The 20,925-nt window shown below is 40.5% G+C and overlaps 1 protein-coding gene across 1 annotated transcript; it reads left to right on the top strand.

The window, feature by feature from the left end:
* The first annotated feature begins 18,267 nt into the window (after positions 1 to 18,267).
* LOC116008956 lies at positions 18,268 to 20,708 on the top strand. The gene is made up of 5 exons (XM_031248725.1): positions 18,268 to 18,322; positions 19,131 to 19,393; positions 19,498 to 19,709; positions 20,078 to 20,345; positions 20,415 to 20,708. Exons 1-5 carry the CDS (start codon positions 18,268 to 18,270, stop codon positions 20,706 to 20,708), a joined length of 1,092 nt encoding a protein of 363 aa, XP_031104585.1.
* Positions 20,709 to 20,925: the final 217 nt, after the last annotated feature.

Raw genomic sequence — 20,925 nt, 5'->3', positions numbered from 1 at the left:
TATTTGGTAGTCTTCTTGAGCAGATTGGTCAAAGGTCTTGCTATCTTTGAGAAATCCTGGACAAATCTCCTGTAATAACCTGCCAATCCCAAGAAACTTCGGACTTCTATAACCGATTTGGGTGGTTCCCATTCCATTACAGCTCTTATCTTAGTTGGATCCACCGCTATTCCTTCCCTGGTGATTATGTGACCTAAGAATGCCACTTCCTCTTTCCAAAATTCGCACTTTGAAAGTTTTGCGTAAAGTTTCTTTTCCCTCAATGTTTGTAGCGTTATCCTGAGATGCTCCTCATGCTCTTCCGGGGTCTTAGAGTAAACCAAGATGTCATCTATGAAGACCACAATAAACTTGTCCAGGTATGGAAGGAAAATCCTGTTCATCAAGTCCATGAAAGTTCCTGGTGCGTTGGTCACTCCGAACGGCATAACTGTGAATTCGTAGTGCCCATACCTAGTCCGGAATGCGGTTTTGGAAATATCCTGTTCCGCGACTCGCACTTGATGATACCCTGACCGTAGATCAATCTTTGAAAACACGCCCGCTCCCCTCAATTGATCAAACAGATCGTCGATCCTGGGCAATGGGTACCTGTTCTTCACCGTGACTCGATTGAGTTCTCTATAGTCAATGCACAGTCTTAGGCTTCCATCCTTTTTCCTCACAAACAGTACCGGTGCGCCCCAAGGTGACACACTTGGTCTAATAAATCCTTTCTCCAATAACTCTGCCAGTTGAGCCTTAAACTCTTCCATCTCCTTCGGTGCCATTCGATAAGGCGCCTTCGAGACTGGTGCGGTCCCTGGTACGAGGTCGATGGTAAATTCCACTTCCCTCTCCGGTGGCATTTCTGTGAGGTCATCTGGGAACACATCGGGAAATTCACGCACCACCGGGATTTGATTTAGTTCGGGTTCTTCCATCCCAGCTTCCTGCATTAAACAGAGGTACACTTCACACCCCTTGCGAGCGTACTTTATCAGTCTCTGTAGCGTCATCAACTTTGGTTCAGGTTGTCTTTCCATTTCCCGATAGGATATTCTCCTTCCCTTCGGTCCTCGCAGGACAACCTTTCGTTCACTGCATACTATCTGAGCTTTATGTTTATCCAGCCAGTCCATTCCCAGTATCACATCAATACCCTCTAGATCGAAACGAATAAGGTTTCCGGGACAGTTGGACCCCCTATTTCTATGGTGATATTGTCATATCCCTCCTTACAGGCCACTACTATTCCCGAGGCCGTTCTTACATTCAAATATAACTCGATAGTAGGCCTTAACCTTAGTCTATCCGCAAATGTAGAGGATATAAACGAATTAGTAGCTCCTGTATCGAACAATACTAAGCCAGGTACTGAGTTAATAAGGAATGTACCAGTCACAACGTCGCTAGCCTGCGCCTGCTTGCTGTTAACGACGTAGATCTTGCCCTGGTTCACTGCGCTACTCGCTCCCACTGGTGCTTTCCCTTTGTTGGTGGGGTTTGGAGCTGCGTTGGCCGGCCTCCCTCGGTTTCCCTGTTGAGAGTTGCCTCCTCCATTTCTTGTCTCCGCGGGCCTCTGGCTGGTGTTCCCACCGAACCCTCCTCTTTGGTTGTTTCTCTGAGAGGGGTCCCGGTAATTGTCTGTTCTGGTTTGGCACTCGTAGTACTTGTGCCCCAGAAATCCGCACTTAAAGCATCTGATTTTCTCCCCTTGGCAATTTTCTCCAAGGTGATCTCGTCCACACCTCCGGCAAGCTGAGCCTCTCCTTTGATTCATTCCTCCCTTCCTTTCCCCTTGCATGGGATTAAACCTTCCCTGGTTGGTTTTCTTGTTCTCCGGCTTGAATTTCCCCTGTCTATCATCCACCTTCCTCTTGTTCTTGCTGTACACCTCTTGTTGATCCAGGTACACTTGGTAGTGATCGGATGCTCTGTCGTATGCCTCTTTGAGTGTAGTGCACATAAACGGTGCAATCGCACTCCTCACAGCCCAATCCAGTCCGCGTACGAACCTCCTTGCCTTGCTGGCTTCGTCAGGCACAATACTCTGAGCAAACCTCATCAGCTCCACGTACTGTTCATAGTAGGCCTGCACCGTTGCTCCCTTCTGTTTCAGCCGCAGGAATTCCTCACACTTGATTCCCTTAATTCTCTCTGTATAGAATTGTCCTCTCAGTTCTTCCTTGAATTCTTCCCAGCCAAAGTCTGGCTCTTGCAGCAAGTCGGGCCCAGCTGTTGACCACCAGTTGTCTGCCGCTTTCGTCAGATAGTACACGGCAGAGGATACTCTCTGATTTGCAGGGCAGTTGACTGCATCGAGCAGCTTGTCAAATGTCCTGATCCATTCCTCCAAGATTACCGGGTCTTCTTCGCCCGCATAATATGGTGGCTGCCGGCTCGCTATGGCCTTTGCAAAGTCGACTCGCGGCTGCCTGTTATGTTGATTCTGAACTTGTTGAGCCATCATGAATCCAGCCATCTGTTCCATTGTGAGAGCCATACGGTCCATTGCCGATATCTCGTCGCCCTGACCGACAGGTACATTTCGTCTAGGCGGCATCTTCACCAAACGACAGTTTCAAATTAGTTCTTGAAGCATAATAGCTCTTAAGGAGTTAGTTAGCTACGCAGTTAGTATAGCAGCTACCCAAACTCTATCCAGCAATTCCTAACATTCACTTCGCCATACTCATCAGCCAGATATCCCAACTATGGCATAACAGTTAGGAATGTACTATACTATCATGCTTACTCACAACAATTATAAGCAATGATTAACGCACATAAAGATGCACAAACATTAATCAAAGCATTCTAGAATCGAGGGATTTCACGAATACAGATGATGAGGTACCCCCTTTTTATGCTGCCTGTTCTCCAACTCCGCTCCAGAACTCACACTTAGGCTTAGTCTTAGAAAAATTTAGGCTGACTCAAACTTGGTCTTTGAAAATCGAATTATCCGAATTTCAATCCTAGACTTACAACGAGGCCACACAACCTAGGCTTCGACTTAATTCCCGAAGGTTCAACCTAGGCTCTGATACCACTTTGTAACACCCCGAACCTACCTTCCCGTACATCCGAGGCATTACCGCCACACCTAGAGAGAGAGTTCTATCATTCCGCGATAAACCTCACTCTAGGTGCACAGGCTAAAGGAACTATTCTCATCACAACATTCACTCAACAGGTACTTAACACTTTCATACATAGCAACTGGTGAAGCTTCATTAAGCAAAGTATATAATGTTGCAAAAATATATACATAAGATTGACCCACGGGCCAAAATACCAACAGGGTTCGACCTACAAGCACTGGTTATGCCTAGCCATTACTACGGCTACCAAAAATTTATGTACACCAAAAAAAAACAAATTCCCCAGAAACTCCCAAAGATCCAACGTCTAGTCGAGCCTGCGGTACACGGGGCCAGTGAACTCTCCCTAGACCAGATGCCACTCCCCCTCATACCAAGTGATATGGTCCAAAAACCGGGAAGTGGTTATGACCATCGACCACTCCTCCCAAACATCCCGAGGGCTAGGGTCCCAAGGGTAGGGGTAGTGCACAATGAACTCCAGGGGATCGCTACCGTCTAACGGTTCTATGGGGTAAAAACCGTAAGCAGCCTGGACCTCGTCCATAACCGGGCAAGAGACAAAAGGGGCCGACGGAGCCATAGGAGTATCTGGGTTCGTGGGAGCCTCGGGAGCATAACCGGGTGCATACGGGTCTTCTCCCTCCATCATCTGTATATAGTCGTCATAGTCCATACCCTGACACACATACTCCGGTGAGCTTTCGGGGCTCACCGGGCTGTAAGAACTGACGCTAGACTGCATCTGATAAAAACACAGTGAAGTGTAGTTAGCACGACGGCTAAGTAAGGATATCCATGGGTTATTTAAAACTAAGTAAAGGTTTTGAAAACAAAAGATTACTCAGGATACCCTATACCTTACTCATCTGCAATATTCTACCTGCAACAGTTATATTCAACAGCTTGCATACATCATGAGTAGAACTCAATAATGTTGCTAACATTTCTTCTTGACAAGGTCATTTAGTAATCATTCACATACTCAATAATATAATGTTTAAACAGATAAGCATACTGGCAAGTAGTATAAACATAATTCATACATCTTGCTTGTAATCATTTTAGTAGAAAACTTTTCCTCACAAAGAGATTCTCATCATTTCTCACCTTTCAAAGAATAAGATTACCCACAACCTTTGGGTATTTAATTACTTGCCATACCTTTCTTTCCCATAGCTACAGAGTAACTACCTTCACATTTCAAAATTCTTCTTAGTCCTAGTTAGAAAGTGTGAGGCCTTTGGAGTCCTTTCTCCACTTCTGACCACTTGGATCGTTGAACTCGGGTTCGGTGGTCATCGCCCGGTCTAATACTGATCCCCTGGACTTATAGGAGCGTTGGAATGATTCCTAGCTAGCCTCACTAGGTTCATAAGAACGACACCTACCCGAACATAGAGTGACTATACTTAAGTGTGCACACCCCCGTAGGAGTACCCCTTTTCCTTCCGGGTGATATAGTACTCGCGAATAGACTTCGCCCACAGTATGACTGATCATACACATAATTACCATGCGGAATAGGCACTTTAAGCTCATCTTTATTCCGTGGTTAGCAAGATCCTTCACCACTTTACTAGAACTAAGGTTTGAAAACATTTTTCTATTCTTTTCCCTTTCTCACTTGGAAAATAGTTTGGACATACTTGGGTCAATCCCAATACTCGGAAGGTAATTCTCCTTTTAACCCGATTCAAAAATTCTCCCTTTCTTTTTCCAGACATTTGGATGATCCACTAACATCCTTTCACAAAAGTAATTCAAGTGTAACTACTCTACACTTTCAACTCCACATATATGTCACATAAGCCTCACATTTAACACATACATCTCAATGTATATAATATGTACATTTTCCAATTTCAACATATACGTAACACATAACAACATTTATTCTTTCAAACACGTACTACCCAACTACATAGTGTTGTTCTTTTTATTACCCACATATATAGTTATGATCCATACAACTATATACCTCACACAAAAAGTGACATTTTAATTATACATACATATCCATATATGTACTCATAAATATACGACCTTTAAATGTATATACGTAACCCATACATATAATTGTATCTACATACTTTATACATATATATGAGTAATACTATACTATGTAAGTAACTATGTATATACACTATATTCACACACACACCTCACGCCACTATATATATATATATATATATTTTTATATATACCCTACATCACTCATACACACACAACAGTTATATATATATGTATATACACCTCACGTCACTCACACACACAATCTACACTACACATTTAGAGCATTATATATATATATATCACAACCCACACCCATATAATATTTTTATATAAGGTTTGTGCATACACACACACTCTACACGTGATACATACATATATACATACTCTGTACACACACGCACTATACGTGATACATATATATGAATATACCCATGTAATTTCATACGTATCTATACATATAGATAATATAAAACACATATAAATACATATATACACATATTTTCTATTTTACATTACATGTTTATACATACATTATGTACACAAAAATTCCATCTAGCACTCCAAGTAATTTCACCCAAATCATCAATCACCTAGTTTCAAATAACCTCAACCAAATAAAGGGATTCCTTACCTTAACCGGGTTCCAAATTTTGTAGGAGATCCTTGTAGATGATTTTCCCCCAATTCACCTTAAAACCCTAGAATTCCATCAACCACATAACACATGATTTTAAGAAATTTTAACTTAGATTCATGTTCTAGGATGTAAAATAAAGCTATTTACCGAATAAAATTGGAGTTTTACCGAATATCTTGGAGGTTTGTGTGGAGATCTTGGCTATGGAAGGTTGGAGCTTTGATGAAGAAGATGATGAAAATTCACTCTCTCTCTTTCTTGAAGGATTTTCGGCCAAGCTAGGGGGAAAGGAGAAGAAAATTTGGATTTTTATGGTCTTGGTCAAAGGTTGACTAGTCCACCCCTCTTTGGATAAGATCTAACCTAAAAATGAATAAAATAATCTAAAACATCTCAACTTAGACTGCTTGGGATTAAATCAGATAAATTCTCGGTAGAAACTAATTTAATTCAACAATTTTCGAACCCAAAAATTAATTCCAGTCTAAAACTCAAACTTGGGCTAGGTTCGGTATCCTGCGAAATTTCGCGATGTACGATCACAAATAAATTTTGGCTGCTATGGGCTAATCTAATAAAATAGGAAATTCCAGAATAATAGTATGGTGTCTAAAAATCCATTTCTTAGGTCAAACGGGTTCGAATACTAGTTCCTAAAATTATTACGGTTCGTGACCGGGACGTACGATCGCAGCTTATTACTAACTGTCCTTACTTATAATAATTCTTTTGAAGCATCTGGAGATCATCTCTTGGATGTTATAGCCTCAAGAAATATTTTTCGAACCTTAATTTTACTGAAATAGGTGGGGGGTTACAGTCTACCCTCCTTAAGAAAAGTTTCGTCCCCGAAACTTACTTTCTCAGCAGACCGCTACTTACTTTCATGCACACATATTGCAGTTAGCACATAAAACATCGCACATCAAGTATCTTAGACATATAACAAGTAGATTGACTCTTACTTACTTGAGTTAAACAACTCTGGGTATCGTTCCATCATCGTGTCCTCCAATTCCCAGGTAGCTTCTTCTGGGCTATGGTTTGACCATTGAACTTTGATCATCCGGATCGACTTTCTCCTCGTGTCTCGGGTTTTAGAATCCAGGATTTGAATTGGTCTTTCTTCATATGTCAATGAGTCATCCATTGTAAGTCCCTCCGGTTCCAGTACATGAGACACATCAGGTACATATCGTTTCAATTGAGAGACATGAAACACATTATGTACTCTGTCAAGCTCGATTGGTAAAGCCAACCGGTATGCCAGATTTCCCACTCTTTCTAAAATTTCATAGGGTCCTATAAATCGAGGGCTCAGTTTCCCTTTCTTTCCAAATCTTTTGACCCCTTTTGTGGGTGAGACTTTCAATAACACCTTCTCTCCCACCTGGTACTCTATGAATTGTCGCTTTAGATCAGCATAGGACTTTTGGCGATCTTGTGCGACTTTCATTCTCTCCTGAATCACTTTGATTGCTTCAATGGTTTCTTGTAAGTACTGAGGTCCAAGAGTAACAGCATCACTCTTATCGCTCCAGCATAATGGACTTCGACACTTCTGTCCATATAATGCTTCGTAAGGAGCCATTCTTATAGTGGCATGATAGCTGTTATTGTATGAGAATTCAATTAGATCCAACTGCTCATCCCACGAGCCCTGAAAGTCGAGTGCACAACCTCTGAGCATATCTTCCAAGGTTTGGATTGTTCGTTCCGTCTGACCATCAGTGGCCGGATGAAAGGCAGTGCTCATCTTAAGCTGTGTACCCATGGCTGCCTGTAATGTTTCCCAAAATCTTGATAGGAACCGTGAATCTCGGTCGGAAATAATATCGCGTGCTATCCCGTGATACTTAACCACATACTTGATGTAAGCCCTTGCCATTTTCTCCATTGACCAAGTTTTGTTCATCGGAATAAATCTTGCTGTCTTGGTTAACCGATCAACAACAACCCATACTTGGTCATTTCCAGCTCTTGTTCTTGGCAATCCTCCCACAAAGTCCATGGAGATTGAATCCCACTTCCATTGAGGAACCTCCAATGGTTGTAGCAACCCTTTCGGCTTACTTCTCTCTGCCTTAACCTTTTGGCAATTCAAACATCTAGCAACAAACTCCGCAATATCCTTCTTCATGCCCATCCACCAGAAATTTTGCCTCAGATCTTTGTACAGTTTGTCTCCTCCTGGATGAACGGAATAAGGTGTGTTGTGACCTTCTTTCATCAATTGGTTCATTAATTCCTTACAACTAGCAGGTATGATCCATCTGCCTTTGAATCTCATGCTCCCGTCCGAGTGCAATTCAAATGGACCTTGTTTCCCATCCACCATTTTCTCTTTGATATTCCTTATCCAGTCATCCTCCCCTTGGGCTTGTTTGATCTCTTCAAAAAGTGCTGGAGTGACCGTTAGGTAATATAGCTTCATCTCTTGGTCTGTCTGGCCACGCATTGTTATTTCCAGATTGAGTTTCTGAAAATCCTTGCATAATTGTTCCGGTAATACCCAGAGAGCGTGATTTGGCTTTCGGCTCAAAGCGTCTGCTACCTTGTTTGCTTTACCCTCTTGGTATTGGATTTCCAGATCGTAGTCCTTGATTAACTCCAACCATCTCCTTTGTCTTAAGTTAAGATCCCTTTGAGTGAAGATGTATTTCAAACTCTGATGATCCGTAAAGATCTTGCAAGTGATTCCATAAAGATAATGTCGCCAGATTTTCAGGGCAAACACCACAGCTGCTAGTTCCAGATCGTGGGTTGGGTAGTTAGCCTCGTGTGGTTTTAGTTGACGAGACGCGTAAGCTATTACCTTTCCATGTTGCATCAAGACACATCCTAGTCCTTTGTGAGACGCATCAGTGTATAGCTCATAGCCTTCCGTTCCCACAGGTAAGGTTAACACTGGGGCAGTCGTTAACCTCTTCTTGAGTTCCTGAAACGCATGCTCGCATTCTCCACTCCAATTGTATTTGGTAGTCTTCTTGAGCAGATTGGTCAAAGGTCTTGCTATCTTCGAGAAATCCTGGACAAATCTCCTGTAATAACCTGCCAATCCCAAGAAACTTCGGACTTCTGTAACCGATTTGGGTGGTTCCCATTCCATTACAGCTCTTATCTTAGTTGGATCCACTGCTATTCCTTCCCTGGTGATTATGTGACCCAGGAATGCTACTTCCTCTTTCCAAAATTCGCATTTTGAAAGTTTTGCGTAAAGTTTCTTTTCCCTCAACATTTGTAACGTCGTTCTGAGATGCTCTTCGTGCTCTTCCGGTGTCTTAGAATAAACCAAAATGTCATCTATGAAGACAACAATGAACCTATCCAGGTATGGAAGGAAAATCCTGTTCATCAAGTCCATGAAAGTTCCTGGTGCGTTGGTCACTCCGAACGGCATAACTGTGAATTCGTAGTGCCCATACCTAGTCCGGAATGCGGTTTTGGAAATATCCTGTTCCGCGACTCGCACTTGGTGATACCCTGACCGTAAATCAATTTTTGAAAACACGCCTGCTCCCCTCAGTTGATCAAACAGATCGTCGATCCTGGGCAATGGGTATCTGTTCTTCACTGTGACTCGATTGAGCTCTCTATAGTCAATGCACAGTCTTAGACTTCCATCCTTTTTCCTTACAAACAGTACCGGTGCGCCCCAAGGTGACACACTTGGTCTAATAAATCCCTTCTCCAATAACTCTGCTAGTTGAGCCTTCAACTCTTCCATCTCCTTCGGTGCCATTCGATAAGGCGCCTTCGATACTGGTGCGGTCCCCGGTACAAGGTCGATGGTAAATTCCACTTCCCTCTCTGGCGGCATTTCCGTGAGGTCATCCGGGAACACATCGGGAAATTCACGCACCACCGGGATTTGATTTAGTTCAGGTTCTTCCATCCCAGCTTCCTGCATTAAACAGAGGTACACTTCACACCCCTTGCGAGCGTACTTCATCAGCCTCTGCATCGTCATCAACCTTGGTTCAGGTTGCTTTTCCATTCCTCGATAGGATATCCTCCTCCCCTTCGGTCCTCGCAAGACAACCTTTCGCTCACTGCATACTATCTGAGCTTTATGTTTATCCAACCAGTCCATTCCTAGTATCACATCAATACCCTCTAGACCGAAACGAATGAGGTTTCCGGGACAGTTGGATCCCGCTATTTCTATTGTGATATTGTCATATCCCTCCTTACAGGCCACTACTATTCCCGAGGCAGTTCTTACATTCAAATCTAACTCAATAGTAGGCCTTAGCTTTAATCTATCCGCAAATGTAGATGATATAAACGAATTGGTAGCTCCTGTATCGAACAATACTAAGCCAGGTACTGAGTTAATAAGGAATGTACCGGTCACGACGTCGCTAGCCTGAGCTTGCTTGCTGTTAACGACGTAGATCTTGCCCTGGTTTGCCGTGCTGCTTTCTCCCACGGGTGCTTTCCCTTTGTTGGTGGGATTTGGAGCTGCATTAGCCGGCCTCCCCCGGTTTCCATGTTGAGAGTTGCCTCCCCCATTTCTCGTCTCCGCGGGCCTCTGGCTGGTGTTCCCACCGAATCCTCCTCTTTGATTGTTTTTCTGCGAGGGGTCCCGATGATTGTCCATCCTAGTTTGGCACTCGTAGTACTTGTGCCCCAAGAACCCGCACTTAAAGCACCTGATCTTCTCTCCTTGGCAATTCTCTCCAAGGTGATCTCGTCCACACCTCCGGCAAGTTGAACTTCTCCTCTGATTCATTCCTCCCTTCCTTTCCCCTTGCATCGGATTGAATCTTCCCTGGCTGGTTTTCTTGTTATCCGACTTAAACTTTCCCTGTCTATCATCCCCCTTCCTCTTATTCTTGCTGTAGACCTCCTGTTGATCCAGGTACACTTGGTAGTGGTCAGATGCTCTGTCATATGCCTCCTTGAGCGTAGTGCACATAAACGGTGCAATTGCCCCTCTCACAGCCCAATCCAGTCCACGTACGAACCTCCTCGCCTTACTGGCTTCGTCAGGCACAATGTTCTGAGCAAACCTCACCAGCTCCACGTACTGATCATAATAGGCCTGCACAGTCGCTCCCTTTTGTTTCAACCGCAGGAATTCCTCACACTTGATTCCCTTGATCCTTTCTGTATAGAATTGTCCTCTCAATTCTTCCTTGAATTCCTCCCAGCCGAAGTCTGGGTCTTGCAGCAAGTCGGGTCCAGCTGTTGACCACCAGTTGTCTGCCGCTTTTGTCAGATAGTACACGGCAGAGGATACTCGCTGATTTGCAGGACAGTTGACTGCATCGAGTAGCTTGTCAAATGTCCTAATCCATTCTTCTAAGATCACCGGGTCTTCTTCACCCGCATAGTATGGTGGCTGCCTGCTCGCTATGGCCTTTGCAAAATCAACTCGCGGCTGTCTGTTACTTTGATTCTGGACTTGTTGAGCCATCATAAATCCAGCCATCTGTTCCATTGCGAGAGCCATACGGTCCATTGCCGATATCTCGTCGCCCTGACCGACAGGTACATTTCGTCTAGGCGGCATCTTCACCAAACGACAGTTTCAAATTAGTTCTTGAAGCATAATAGCTCTTAAGGAGTTAGTTAGCTACACAGTTAGTATAGCAGCTACCCAAACTCTATCCAGCAATTCCTAACATTCACTTCGCCATACTCATCAGTCAGATATCCCAACTATGGCATAACAGTTAGGAATGTACTATACTATCATGCTTACTCACAACAATTATAAGCAATGATTAACGCACATAAAGATGCACAAACATTAATCAAAGCATTCTAGAATCGAGGGATTTCATGAATACAGATGATGAGGTACCCCCTTTTTATGCTGCCTGTTCTCCAGCTCCGCTCCAGAACTCACACTTAGGCTCAGTCTTAGAAAAATTTAGGCTGACTCAAACTTGGTCTTTGAAAATCGAATTATCCGAATTTCAATCCTAGACTTACAACGAGGCCACACAACCTAGGCTTCGACTTAATTCCCGAAGGTTCAACCTAGGCTCTGATACCACTTTGTAACACCCCGGGCCTACCTTCCCGTACATCCGAGGCATTACCGCCACACCTAGAGAGAGAGTTCTATCATTCCGCGATAAACCTCACTCTAGGTGCACAGGCTAAAGGAACTATTCTCATCACAACATTCACTCAACAGGTACTTAACACTTTCATACATAGCAACTGGTGAAGCTTCATTAAGCAAAGTATATAATGTTGCAAAAATATATACATAAGATTGACCCACGGGCCAAAATACCAACAGGGTTCGACCTACAAGCACTGGTTATGCCTAGCCATTACTACGGCTACCAAAAATTTATGTACACCAAAAAACAAATTCCCCAGAAACTCCCAAAGATCCAACGTCTAGTCGAGCCTGCGGTACACGGGGCCAGTGAACTCTCCCCAGACCAGATGCCACTCCCCCTCATACCAAGTGATATGGTCCAAAAACCGGGAAGTGGTTATGACCATCGACCACTCCTCCCAAACATCCCGAGGGCTAGGGTCCCAAGGGTAGGGGTAGTGCACAATGAACTCCAGGGGATCGCTACCATCTAACGGCTCTATGGGGTAAAAGCCGTAAGCAGCCTGGACCTCGTCCATAACCGGGCAAGAGACAAAAGGGGCCGACGGAGCCATAGGAGTATCTGGGTTCGTGGGAGCCTCGGGAGCATAACCAGGTGCGTATGGGTCTTCTCCCTCCATCATCTGTATGTAATCATCATAATCCATGCCCTGACACACATACTCCGGTGAACTTTCGGAGTTCACCGGGCTGCAAGAACTGACACTAGACGGCATCTGATAAAAACACAGTGAAGTGTAGTTAGCACGACGGCTAAGTAAGGATATCCAAGGGTTATTTAAAACTAAGTAAAGGTTTGAAAGCAAAAGATTACTTAGGATACCCTATACCTTACTCATCTGCAAGATTCTACCTGCAACAGTTATAATCAACAGCTTGCATACATCATGAATAGAATTCAATAATGTTGGTAACATTCCTTCTTGACAAGGTCATTTAGTAATCATTCACATATTCAATAATATAATGTTTAAATAGATAAGCATACTAGCAAGTAATATAAACATAATTCGTACATCTTGCTTGTAATCATTTTAGTAGAAAACTTTCCCTCACAAAGAGAGTCTCATCATTTTTCACCTTTCAAAGAGTAAGATTACTCACAAACTTTGGGTATTTAATTACTTGTCACATCTTTCTTTCCCGTAGCTACGGAGTAACTACATTCACATTTCAAAAACCTTCTTAGTCCTAGATAGAAAGTGTGAGACCTTTGGAGTCCTTTCTCCACTTCTGACCACTTGGATCGTTGAACTCGGGTTCAGTGGTCATCGCCCGGTCTAATACTGATCCCCTGGACTTATAGGAGCGTTGGAATGATTCCTAGCTAGCCTCACTAGGTTCATAAGAACGACACTTACCCGAACATAGAGTGGCTATACTTAAGTGTGCACACCCCCGTAGGAGTACCCCTTTTCCTTCCGGGTGATATAGTACTCGCGAATAGACTTCGCCCAGTATGATTGATCATACACATAATTACCATGCGGAATAGGCACTTTAAGCTCATCTTTATTCCGTGGTTAACAAGATCCTTCACAACTTTACTAGAACTAAGGTTTGAAAATATTTTTCTATTCTTTCCCCTTTCTTGCTTTGAAACTAGTTGGAATATACTTGGGTAATCCCAATACTCGGAAATTAATTCCCCTTTCAACCCAATTCAAAAATTCTCCTTTTCTTTTCAAAACATTTAAATGATCTATTAATATCATATCACTAAGGTAATTCAAGTGTAATTACCCTACACTTTTAACTTCACAAAAATCACATAAGCCTCACATTTAACCCATACGTCTCAGGGCATATACATATACATTTCCCAACTTCAACATATGCGTAACACACAACAACATTTATTCTTTCAAACACGTAATACCCAACTACATAGTGTTGTTCTTTATTACCACATATATATTATGATCATACAACTATATACCTCACACAAAAAGTGACATTTTAATTATACATACATATCCATATATGTACTCATAAATATACGACCTTTAAATGTATATACGTAACCCATACATATAATTGTATCTACATACTTTATACATATATATGAGTAATACTATACTATGTAAGTAACTATGTATATACACTATATTCACACACACACCTCACGCCACTATATATATATATATATATACTTTTATATATACCCTACATCACTCATACACACACAACAGTTATATATATATGTATATACACCTCACGTCACTCACACACACAATCTACACTACACATTTAGAGCATTATATATATATATATCACAACCCACACCCATATAATATTTTTATATAAGGTTTGTGCATACACACACACTCTACACGTGATACATACATATATACATACTCTGTACACACACGCACTATACGTGATACATATATATGAATATACCCATGTAATTTCATACGTATCTATACATATAGATAATATAAAACACATATAAATACATATATACACATATTTTCTATTTTACATTACATGTTTATACATACATTATGTACACAAAAATTCCATCTAGCACTCCAAGTAATTTCACCCAAATCATCAATCACCTAGTTTCAAATAACCTCAACCAAATAAAGGGATTCCTTACCTTAACCGGGTTCCAAATTTTGTAGGAGATCCTTGTAGATGATTTTCCCCCAATTCACCTTAAAACCCTAGAATTCCATCAACCACATAACACATGATTTTAAGAAATTTTAACTTAGATTCATGTTCTAGGATGTAAAATAAAGCTATTTACCTAATAAAATTGGAGTTTTACCGAATATCTTGGAGGTTTGTGTGGAGATCTTGGCTATGGAAGGTTGGAGCTTTGATGAAGAAGATGATGAAAATTCACTCTCTCTCTTTCTTGAAGGATTTTCGGCCAAGCTAGGGGGAAAGGAGAAGAAAATTTGGATTTTTATGGTCTTGGTCAAAGGTTGACTAGTCCACCCCTCTTTGGATAAGATCTAACCTAAAAATGAATAAAATAATCTAAAACATCTCAACTTAGACTGCTTGGGATTAAATCAGGTAAATTCTCGGTAGAAACTAATTTAATTCAACAATTTTCGAACCCAAAAATTAATTCCAGTCTAAAACTCAAACTTGGGCTAGGTTCGGTATCCTGCGAAATTTCGCGATGTACGATCACAAATAAATTTTGGCTGCTATGGGCTAATCTAATAAAATAGGAAATTCCAGAATAATAGTATGGTGTCTAAAAATCCATTTCTTAGGTCAAACGGGTTCGAATACTAGTTCCTAAAATTATTACGGTTCGTGACCGGGACGTACGATCGCAGCTTATTACTAACTGTCCTTACTTATAATAATTCTTTTGAAGCATCTGGAGATCATCTCTTGGATGTTATAGCCTCAAGAAATATTTTTCGAACCTTAATTTTACTGAAATAGGTGGGGGGTTACATTCCTAATTGAAAATCATTTATTTCCTGGAGACATTGTGGTTTTTTGACATCAGGGTTTTTTCAAGTTTGAAACTTTCTTCTATAAGAGCTCCTCCTACAAGCCGCGAAGAAAATTTAATCAATATGGCCCATCCGTCAGCAATCGTCTAAATGAAATCGGTAACACAATACTATATTTCATAAAATTATATGTTATATTTATTTTTAACTACATATATTAATCGTAATTTCTTTAAATATTAGGACAAATAAGTTTGAGCGCAAGATCTTCAATACCACCAAGATTTGAGTTTGAACAACTAGAGCGATGTAATTCTTTGTATACAGATTTCTGTACATTTGGAGCGGTAAGAACATTGTATACATTTACTAACCGATTCCAACGATATCATTACTTACCAGCATCTTCTTACTCCATCTGTAGCATGATCGATTGTGTGAGTTTCTCAACGATGCTAATGTCTTAGATGGACGACCGCTTCAAATTATAGTCGGGGATAGAAAGCTACATCTCTACTTCGATAAAACATTCTACATTGAACAGTGGGAGCAAATAACTGATCATTTTGATATTAAGGTGGATGATGAGGTTGTATGCTTCAATATAAATGACAACGTTGTGCTCATGCTAGTCATTGGTAAATGTTATGTTGAGAATATTTATCCGTGGTCAGTTACGTACATTATTAATGACAATGTGTACGGCGAATTTGAACGATTAAATTGACTTAGTGAATAATAAATATTATCTTTCTTTTTAACTTGTTACTATTGTCTCATCGTTACTCCTAATCACTTATTAAATATTATTATGTTATATAATTACAAATTCTTAATATAACTAATAATTAATCATTACTAACGAATCATCAATTAATTATTGCGTTACTATCTTATTTTTAACTCACAATAATAATTATTCCAAAATTATTTGTGAAAAATTGAGTACAAAATTTTACTCAAAATTTTACAAAATTTTATTAGTGCCGCCGTGTTAGCTTTTTTGATTATTTTTATTTTTATTTTTTAAAAAAACCTACCACGGGCGATTAAGGCCCGTGGTTGGAATTTTTTGAAATTTTTTTAAAATGGAAAATGCACAACGGGTGACCATCACCCGTTGTAGCATTTTCTTGATTATTTTAATTAAAAATACCTACCATGGGCGATTAAGGCCCGTGGTAGTATTTGAATTTTTTTTTTAAATTTTTAAATTCTACAACGGGTGACCAACTCCCGTTGTAGCATTTTCAATTTATTTTAATAAAAAAAAAAGTTACCACGGGTGACCAAGGCCCGTGGTAGCTTTTAATTTTTTTTTAAATATTTAAACATTATTTCGGTTAGAAATAAATTGCAGCCACGTAAAGAAGCAGTAATTTGATATAAACTGTTTGGCATGATTTTTGTCTTTTTGGTACATAGGGTCACAAGTTTCAAGTCAGTCAAAAGTGATTGCAGTTTATCATTTTTTGAATAATACAATTATTGATTAATGACCATTCAAAAATCTCACTGATAACCTACAGTATACAACAGTGAAACATGGGAAGCCTTATTTTTAATTTTTTTTCAATTGAAAATGCTACAACGGGTGACCAAGCCCGTTGTAACATTTTCAATTTTTTTTAATTAAAAAAGTTACCACGGGTTCCCATCTATATATTGGGAACTTTCCCCACTAGTATCTCCATTGTTTATTTTAATCTCCCCACTACTATCTCCATTGTTTATTTTACTCTCCCCACTAGTATCTCCATTGTTTATTTTGCAGGGCACCATGGATTCAAAGAAGCCAAATGGGAAGATCACACCAAAACGCAAGTCCAAGATTGGCAGAAATAACAAGGCAAGAAATGTTAAGGGCCAGACGTGCTGCAAATGGAGGTCACAAAGTTGGAGACACTCCTAGTGATCCTCTCGTCCTCATTTCTGAAGATGAAGAGATGGAACCGGCAAAGCCTGTTGAAAAACCGGTGAATGAGCATCCTGACTCACTCAGTACGGAAGATGACTCTCCTCCAAGAGAACCAGGAGAATTCATCTACTTCACTACGTCTGATTCTGGCCCATCAAGTCAAGCCAGTCGAGCCTCATCAACCTACAGCAAATCTGAGTCCAGCACCGCCTTCTCCACCAACAGGAAGAAGTAGAAAGAATTTGTAGTGGCCTAAATAAAAACGCGTATGAAATATGTTCGAATTTTCCTATAATTTTCGTAGTCGAAGAGTTGTAGTTACCATACGATAAAAAAAATAATACAAGCTTAACATTTTTACTAATCATTTAAAGATATATCATCATTACACTAATCATTACATTTTTTACTAATCATTTAAAGTTACATCATCAGTACACTAATCATGTACTAATCATTCGGTACTAATAAAAAAATATTAAAAGGTAACACTCCCCATAATGAGGAGTGTTAGCTTTTTACTACAACACCACATCAACACCCGTGGTTGCTTGTTTTGACCGGATTTTTTTTTTTTTTCACAACATTTTAAAATCCATTTTAAAATTCAGTGTCGGGTGAAGAAAGCACCCACAAACAAACGAATCTGCAGTGAACACCAATATGGCATAACCCGAAGCCGATCAACTCATATCTCTGACTCTCACCAAGTATAAACATATGCAAATACAGTATTTTCCTTGGCCTATTTCGGGAAGTGATACAAGAATTAGGGTGTGTTTGGTTGGTGGGTTTAGGCATAAGGAATGGGTATGAAAGTGATTGCTTGTGTTTGGTTGATAGGTTTTGTGAATGTTACTATGGGTTTGGAATACCCCATTAATGAGAAAACTCATACCCTTATTAAATAAGGGTTTCATCTCTCTTCCTTCTTTCTTCCTCAACTATTAATAATCATTCCCATTCCACCCAACTACTAAACATGATAAATACTTTCACCAAAACCCATTGTCATTACCAAGTATTTGATACCCATTCCGATTCCGATTCTCATGTGCGAACCAAACGCACCCTTAGCTTTCTGCGAAACAAGGATGGCAGTTTCAGCAGCTTCACCAAGTTCTCACGCCAGCAAGACCCATCCTTATGGTGGGTTTTTCCCCTAAAATTTCTGATGTTACAGCTTTTCTTGATTGGTCTGTTAATAGTAAGGTTCTTGAATCCTTGAATGTGCTGTACTGCGTGTCGTTCAGAAATTGAACGGCCCATTTAGCACAATATATAACATATTTATAAAGAAGGATTGGAATCCTGATGATTTCCTACACACCAATTTGTGCTTTGTAGCTTTTCTTTATTGTTCTGTTGATTGTTTTTCAGATTGAAAGATTGCTACTAGCTCTTTACTCGCATAAGGTGTTTGTTGGTTTGATTGAGCTAAGATGCTTATTAAACTCATTAGTTTTATGAATTTGTGGTAGAACAAGTAGCTAAGCTAAGCTATAATCTTTCTAGTTATATTACTTTTTGAATTTTGAGAAGTAATGTCAGATTATAGATAACTGCTGGAAGAAGTGTTCTTTATTGAAATCTCAAGATTTTTTTTTTTTAATCTTTTGGGTCACGAGGGATACCGCAGCCAAACATGTACGGGCTAAATCTCGCTTTGTGACCTTAGTTGTCAAAGGATCACAGTAAAGTTAGCTTAAGTTGTCTATAATTGACTGGAACTTGGAATCTTGTAATTACCAGCCAACAACCTGACCAACCTGACTTTGAATGCACTAGTTGATGGCTGGTTGCCAAATACTGTAGTCATGGATGTTCTCTTTACTTGAACTAGAAGTTGATTCTTGACTCAACAAATACAAAGCAGATAGGGACTTACAGTGCATCTAGTGTGAAATAGGTGTGCTTTAATTTGCCATTGTCAGAACTTTTCTTTTGATCATTTCAGGCAGGGTAGGGATAATATTGGCAGTCTTGTTTGTGGGGTTCTTGGCATGGGCTTATCAAGAAATTAAGCCTCCTCCTCCCAAGATCTGTGGCTCACCCGGTGGTCCTCCAGTCACAGCGCCTAGAATTAAACTCAGAGATGGAAGACACTTGGCATATAAAGAACATGGGATTCCCAGGGATAGAGCCAAGTATAAGATAGTGTTTGTCCATGGGTTTGATTGTTGCAGGCATGATGTTGCCATTGCTGCCACCCTCTCACCTGTAACACTCCTACATTATATTGCATTTGTCCTATTTAATCCCCCCCATGATTTATATATATCTGCACTGAGAATATAATTATCTGCAATGGTGTTTATGTGCAGGATGTTATTGAAAGTTTGGGCATCTACATTGTTTCCATTGACAGACCTGGGTATGGAGAAAGTGATCCCAACCCAAACCAAACACAGAAGAGCTTACCTTATGATATCATGGAGCTTGCTGATCAGTTAGGACTAGGTTCTAAATTCTATGTTGTCGGATTTTCCATGGGTGGGCAGCTTGTCTGGACCTGTTTGAAGTACATACCTCATAGGTATATGTTAGGATCAAGCTCTTACCACTTATGCCAAAAGCTATAGCTAGTAGCGAAGACGTAACTTTATTTCTTTATACTGCTACACATTTTTGAGAGCCAAGGTGCTAAACTTGGCCATTTAGTGGCCTCTGCCCAACAATCCCCTGGCCACATGGTGCTGAACTTGGCTATTTACTGACCTCTGTCCTACAATCTCCTGGCCACATGGTGCTGGACTTGATCCTTACTGGCCTCCGCCCAACAGTATAGTATAGATGCTTTAATTTGTCCATAGTACATATAAAGTGAGAGATTAGACAGACCAAGAATTTTACTCAAATTTGATGGAACATGCATGCATTTTATAATCAAATGTTTGTGTACAGATTGGCTGGAGCTGCTCTAATAGCACCAGTTTCAAATCCATGGTGGCCTGGTTTTCCTGCAAACTTGTCAAACGAGGTATTCTACAATGGACCTCCTCGGGATCAATGGACCCTCCTGGTTTCTCACTACACTCCATGGCTCACCTACTGGTGGAACACTCAAAACCTCTTTCCTGCTTCAAGTGCAGTGGCTTATGAGCCCAGCCTTTTCAACTCACAAGATACACAACTCATGGCTTCATATCTCGCCAAGAGAAAGGAGTATCAAGTAAGATCTGTACTGTTTTAGACTTTTAGTTGAGACAGAATACATGATTTCGTGGGAAAATGCCTGCAGGGCCAAGTGAGGCAACAAGGAGGGTTTGAGTCCATACACCGGGACATGATTGTTGGGTTTGGGAAATGGGAATTTGATCCAATGGATCTGGAGAACCCATTCCCAGGCAATGAAGGTTGGGTTGACCTGTGGCAAGGCGATGAGGATGGGCTTATACCTCTTCCTATGCAGCGTTACATTGCTCAAAAACTGCCATGGGTTCGATATCATGAACTTCCAGGTGCAGGTCACATGTTCCCTTATGTTGGTGATATGGGCAATAAAATTGTGAAGGCACTCCTACTCAAAGACTAATGGCGCCTTTGGTTCAAAGAATGTTTAACTTTTCTATTTGGTTAAAATTGAGGTATGTAATATAAATTTGTTTGGTTGAAGAGTTTTTTTTTTTTTTGTTATAATTTTTATTTTACTTTAATATCATTTAAATATTTTTATGTATTTCAATATATTTAAAAATTAAAATAAATAATGCAATGGTAAAATATATAAGTAAATGATTTAAAAATAATTA

The sequence above is a fragment of the Ipomoea triloba genome, chromosome 1, assembly GCF_003576645.1.
Source record: "Ipomoea triloba cultivar NCNSP0323 chromosome 1, ASM357664v1".
Taxonomy (NCBI): Eukaryota; Viridiplantae; Streptophyta; class Magnoliopsida; order Solanales; family Convolvulaceae; genus Ipomoea; species Ipomoea triloba.
This window is presented reverse-complemented; position numbering and strand designations above follow the sequence as displayed.

What these genes read in the sequence shown, in the direction of transcription:
- LOC116008956 (XM_031248725.1), top strand. Translation starts at nt 18,268, where the DNA reads ATGGCAGTTTCAGCAGCTTCACCAAGTTCTCACGCCAGCAAGACCCAT. An exon ending in TTGCTGCCACCCTCTCACCT is followed by an intron (nt 19,394 to 19,497) that starts GTAACACTCCTA and finishes GTTTATGTGCAG; the next exon opens with GATGTTATTGAAAGTTTGGG. An exon ending in TTGAAGTACATACCTCATAG is followed by an intron (nt 19,710 to 20,077) that starts GTATATGTTAGG and finishes GTTTGTGTACAG; the next exon opens with ATTGGCTGGAGCTGCTCTAA.